This window comes from Fragaria vesca, linkage group LG7 (genome assembly GCF_000184155.1).
Source record: "Fragaria vesca subsp. vesca linkage group LG7, FraVesHawaii_1.0, whole genome shotgun sequence".
Taxonomy (NCBI): domain Eukaryota; kingdom Viridiplantae; phylum Streptophyta; class Magnoliopsida; order Rosales; family Rosaceae; genus Fragaria; species Fragaria vesca.
The window spans coordinates 9,735,339-9,741,149 of NC_020497.1; the positions used below are offsets into that span (position 1 = coordinate 9,735,339).

The 5,811-nt window shown below is 33.8% G+C and overlaps 1 protein-coding gene across 2 annotated transcripts; it reads left to right on the forward strand.

The window, feature by feature from the left end:
• Window positions 1-1,942: 1,942 nt before the first annotated feature.
• On the forward strand, window positions 1,943-4,136 carry LOC101296232. Of its 2 annotated transcripts, XM_004307032.1 has the most exons (4): window positions 2,031-2,123; window positions 2,198-2,257; window positions 3,487-3,552; window positions 3,952-4,107. In XM_004307032.1, the coding sequence occupies exons 1-4, from the start codon at window positions 2,037-2,039 to the stop codon at window positions 4,048-4,050; spliced, it is 312 nt and encodes a 103-aa protein (XP_004307080.1). In that variant the 5' UTR covers window positions 2,031-2,036; the 3' UTR covers window positions 4,051-4,107. The 2 variants fall into 2 exon arrangements, 1 of the variants encoding a protein (XP_004307080.1); XR_185214.1 differs by having other exon boundaries at window positions 1,943-2,346; window positions 3,952-4,136.
• Window positions 4,137-5,811: the final 1,675 nt, after the last annotated feature.

Below are 5,811 nucleotides of genomic sequence, written 5' to 3' on the forward strand. Positions count from 1 at the left end.
AGTAACTTCGTTTTTAGAGCATAACTATCCCCCAAATGGAAACTTACCCTTCCTTTTATAGTTGATTTCCATAAATAGTAACTTTCAGAAAGTCTACTTTTGCATGTCAGTTAGCTCATGTTATTATTAGACTTAACTCATGTTAATAGTAGACTTAACTCATGCTAATAGTAGACTTTACATCTTAGAGTACTTGATCCAACTTTGAAGAACAATCTCAAGAACGAATTTCCAAAAAGTCTACTTTTTTGTGATTTTGTTCATCTAAATGGTAGACATTTCTCATGAAAAAAGTAATTGTGTCTTATGTTAAATGTAGACTTTGTAACTTTCATCTTCAATTATTGATTCAATCTGAAGAACAATTTTGATTTCCAGAAAATCTACATTTTTGTGATTTTGCTCATCGAAATGGTGGACATTTCTCATGAAAATAGTAGTTGTGTCTTATGTTAAATGTAAACTTTGCAACTTTCACCTTCCATTATTGATTCAATCTCAAGAAACTAATTTTGTATTTCCAGAAAGTCTACTTTTTTTGTGATTTTGCTCATCTAAATGGTAGACATTTCTCATGAAAATAGTAGCTGTGTTTTATGTTAAATGTAGACTTTACAACTTTTGCCTTTAATGGATTCAATATCAAGAACCATTTTGATTTCCAGAAAATCTACTTTTTTGTATTTTGCTCATCTAAAAGGTAGACATTTCTTATGAAAATAATAACTGTGTCTTATGTTAAATGTAGACTTGCAAATTTTACATTTCGTTGGTTCAATCTTAAGAACCCTTTTTATTTCCAAAAAGTCTACATTTATGTGATTTTTCTCATCTAAATGGTGGATATTTCTCATGAAAATAGTAGTTGTGTCTTATGTTAAATGTAGACTTTGCAACTTTCACCTTCCATTATTGATTCAATCTCAAGAACAATTTTGATTTCTAGAAAATCTACTTTTTTATGATTTTGCTCATCTAAATGGTAGACATTTCTGTTAAAAAGAGTAGTTGTGTCTTATGTTAAATATAGACTTTGCAACTTTCACCTTCAATAATTGATTTAATCTTAAGAACAATTTTTATTTCCAGAAAGTCTACATTTTATGTGATTTTTCTCATCTAAATGGTAGACATTTCTCATGAAAATAGTAGTTGTGTTTTATGTTAAATGTAGACTTTGCAACTTTCACCTTCCATTATTGATTCAATCTCAAGAACAATTTTGATTTCCAGAAAGTCTACTTTTTGGGGATTTTGCTTATCTAAATGGTAGACATTTCTCATGAAAATAGTGGTTGTGTCTTATATTAAAATATAAACTTTGCAACTTTCACTTTCAATTATTGATTCAATCTCAAGAACAATTTTGATTTCCTGAAAGTCTACTTTTTTGTGATTTTGCTCATCCAAATGGTAGACATTTCTCATGAAAATAGTAGTTGTGTCTTATGTTAAATGTAAACTTTGCAACTTTTGTCTTTAATGAGTTTAATCTCAAGAGAGCATACAAGAAGAATTAGTTTCTTGCAACGAGATCAATTTTAGTAAGAAATTGACATATCGATGAGATAAAAGAGAGAGATCGACGAGACAAAGGTGTTCAAATTGTTTGAGTTAGAGAGAGAGAGATAGAGAGAGAAAAACTAACCCCGTTAGTGAGACAGTGAGAGTTAGTTTGAGATTTAAATTAGATGACCAGTGAAGCATGTAACAAGTTATCATTAATCTAGTTGGACCAATCATAAGCAACCATGTAGTTAAAGTATCCATACCTTAAAGCACACAAATATTTGCCTACTTAAACTTCCCACACTTTTTTTTTAGCCAAAGAAAATTAATAAAGATCCCATCAAAAACAAAACCACTTAAATCCCAAATACCCACACCGTTTGCTTAGTAGAAATCTGATTGCTCCGTTTGCTTAGTAGAAATTTCGAAACCTAATCAGATCCGATGGAAAGCGAAGCAATTAAATCGAACTGGAAAACGCATTAAGGTGAGACGGCAAGGAAGAAGAGGGAAGATCGGACTCGGAGATGGCGCAGAGGGGTGAGTTGGCTTCTGAAGAGGTGGAGCTTTCGATCAGTCAGATCCTTGGGAAGATCGACCGGTTCATTGAGATGGTAAGCGTTTTGGTTTCTTTGTGGATCTGTGATTTTGATGTGCATTAAGTTTCTTTGTGGAGGCTTTTTCGTAGATTGCAGAGCTGCTTGATTCAGGGAAGGTGACGTTTAAGAAGATCGGTGATGAGTATGAGGTGAGTTTCGAAAAAGATCAGTGCCCGGAAGGTGTTTGTGTTAATGCCTGAGTGGAATTTTTGTGTGCTTGAGGGAGGAAGGCCTTGAGGTATTCTTCTTGAGCAATTGACCCATATTGTATTCTGAAAAGATACCAAATACAAGCAACTGTCTTTGCATATTTTGCACTTTGGTTACACACGCCATAAGGCAAGTAAAGTGTGCTTATTTGATTTTCTTGCAAGCCAGACAAGTTATCTCAGATATCTAAATCTATGAATCATTCGGAGTTTCTTAGTTCTTACCACAACATTAGCATGATGACATATTATATGCAATCAATCTCTTAAACTCAGGAAGTTACTTGTCTATATATGGTGCCATGGTGGTAAAGTTTTGAAGTTAAAACTAAGTTTTATTTGCCTATTTATTTTCCATATATAAAGTGTACATCTTTCTTTCCGTTTCATTTTGGATTTTGGAGGATTGAGAATTTGAGATGGTTGAGTAGCAAGTTTAAAAACATGAAGCTGGAGCCTGCATCATATACAGCCATGCACCTCTAAATCCCAAGTAGGCTACTACGTATATATACCAACCTGTCCATTTCTTCACTTTCCACAAGATACTGGTAATTATGAGTTTTTTCCTGAAAGCAAGTATGGTTTTATTTTTAAACAAGCGTATGTAGTTCTCTTAGCTATACCTGTACCCTCAGATTAAGCTGATCTGTCTGGTATGGCTGGGCTAGATGTTCCTGGCCCTGAGTTTAAATTCCAAGGTTTGGCAAATAGCAACACAAGTGTGTCATCAGAGTCTAATCCCATATATGTACGGATGTACAAGTATATATGCAACTGTCAAAACCAGAGACAATATTGTAGTCCAAATAGGGTCGATCAAATATAATTTCAGACTTTGCATCTGGAAGATTTCCAAAATTTGAATGGCTAGGTGTATTTGCATTATAGCTACAAGATAGAGATATCTGTATTATATCAAATTATTAAAATTATAAACCAGTTGGCATATTCCTTGATTAGATTAGAGGGGTTACAACTTAAGCCAATGGTTTTTGGTGTGCTTGAGGGAGGCTTTCTGATTGTGTATTACCAATTTGTATTCCCAAGTTCAAGTTAGTGCCTTATTGAGCAATTTGTATCTATGCTTCCTGTAATTGTTTGTGTTCATTTTAGTTTGATATTTGCTTTGCTGAATGATCTTAATTTAGCTAGTTTGGGTGTTGTAGATGATTCATGTCCATCTCTTGGTTGATGACTCTGTACTTGAAGGTCTTATGATTACCGCAAAGCAGGTATTACTTTTTCCGTAAAAATAAAAATGAGTTTTGATTCTAGGGTGATAGAAAAAAATTTGATCTTTCATCTGCCAAAACAGAATTCCTACATGGGTGTTCATTATAGGTTAGGGTGGCTAGGAACTGGCATGAATTATTGCTTTTATAGGGTAAAGAACTTAAATGTATTAAGCAACCCCAATTTTGGATTGAGTTATCAAATTGATAATCAGAAACTTGGTGACTAAAGAGAGGTTCTGATTTAGGAACAACTGAACAAGACTAAAAGAAACAGAGCAAAAGTTGGTAGGAACAAATTCAGATGTGTATTGGGAGTGTGTGTGTGTGTGTGTGTGTGTGTATTTAAAGTGTAAAACTTATGTGTATCTCATACTATTTTGCACAATTTTGACATAGGATGGCTCATGGCAGTTCAAGGGAGACCTCTTTGGAGAATCATACTGTCGACCACAAGCTCTTCAAGGGAGACCTCTTTGGAGAAGCATATTGAAATGAACATAACTGGCCTAAATTCAATGTTGTAGCATAGGTAATTAACTTCAATGTGCTTTAAGTTCTATTTGGTCATTTGCTTACTAGCTTGATGTAATGAGTTATATTAATACATTCTGAATCGTTACTTTGTAAATGACATTAGTTATATTAATGGTAATTTGAATATGACATTTGAGTAAGAAGATTTTTTTTTTTTATTTGAACATACCTTATTTACGGCTTGCAGTGTGCACATTAAAAGAGGGTCGTAAATTACTTAAATGACATTTATGGAATTATTTTTACGGCGTGTTAATTGTTTTTTTATGACGCATTTTTGCACGTCGTAAAAGATATTAGTCTTTTACGGCCTGGGTTTTTACTGCCTACTTTTGTATGCCGTAAAAAGGTTTTTACGGCTTGCATTGCGGGCCGTAAAAGCTCATTTTTGGCGTAGTGAGTCTTATGTTTGGAGAAAATACTGTTCCGAATCGCGCTCATCCGTTCCTTATAATTCCTCTTAATATGAGTCTTGAAGGCATCTTTTAGTTCTTCTTCAGAACAATCAAATTGGAACTTCTTATTCCTTCAGTGTTTATACAACTTGTCGAAGTCCTTTTGTGGATACTCTTTCCAAGTTACGAATGGGCCTTTTATCTCTGTTTTGAAGATTGGCCAAATACTTCGTGTTGCATCAGTAGTTATAATCCTAGACATTGTCAACGTAATAAATTTCGTAAGAAAGACAGATGCACCATTAATAATGGAGAGATAGTGCATTTCAATTAAATTTGCTTTTTTTTTTTGTCTCTAACAGTTCGGTAAGGAGTCAGAAACTTAAATGATGTAGCAAGCTAACTGATCACCTAACCATAGAATAGAAAACATGTATGATTATGACTGAAAATTCATTTTAAGGGCCAAAAGATATATGAAGCAAACAAAAATATGAACTGAAATACTGAATAGAAACGCAAAAACATGAACAAAAAATGCAAACACTTGTGATATGTATAGTGTGATCAATTCATGTGAAAAAGAAATATCTTCCATGCAAGATAGTCATATCACATAACTCTGGTCATTCTTCATATCTACATAGTGTGATCAATTCATGTAAAAAGAACATGTCTTCCATGCTAGATTGTCATATAACATACCTCTTCTAATTCATTAAACCGCCCATTACAAATTATTTGATTTATGCAATGGTGTGATTCTACATCGGATACCTATTCCACTTCTAACAATTCACCTACATGCCTCTTTCGAAAAACCTATGCATTCTTACCATAGCCAATGCTTGGCTTCTTGTTAATCCAGTATATGGTGCTCGAATGGGATGAGCTAGTGGGATATATGTTTCACAATATATTCCTTTTCTAGCTAGATGAAGCCTAAGGGAAAAAAAATGATAAAGGTTTACGATTTCTTCCATTCTTGGATATCTGATACCATATAAAGTTGTGTTAAGAATGTCATTCATAGAACTACATGTACATTATCATGTTTTAGCTTTCTGGAGAAATCAGTAGTTAATTCTTATGAACCTACTAATATGTGTTTATGTTCTAAAGTAAATGATTTGTCTCAGCTAAGATAATGTGGTACTTGTTCTACAGGCAAGGAGAAGCGTTATGCTCTGAAGGGTCTCGTAAGGCTTCAAGGAGTGGTTTAGAAAGATTGAGAAGGCAGCTCCACATGTCCACCCTATTAAGAAGAGCGATTCTCACAATCAAAGAAGCTCCAACCAGTAATACAGTGCGGTAGAAGCTTCATCCG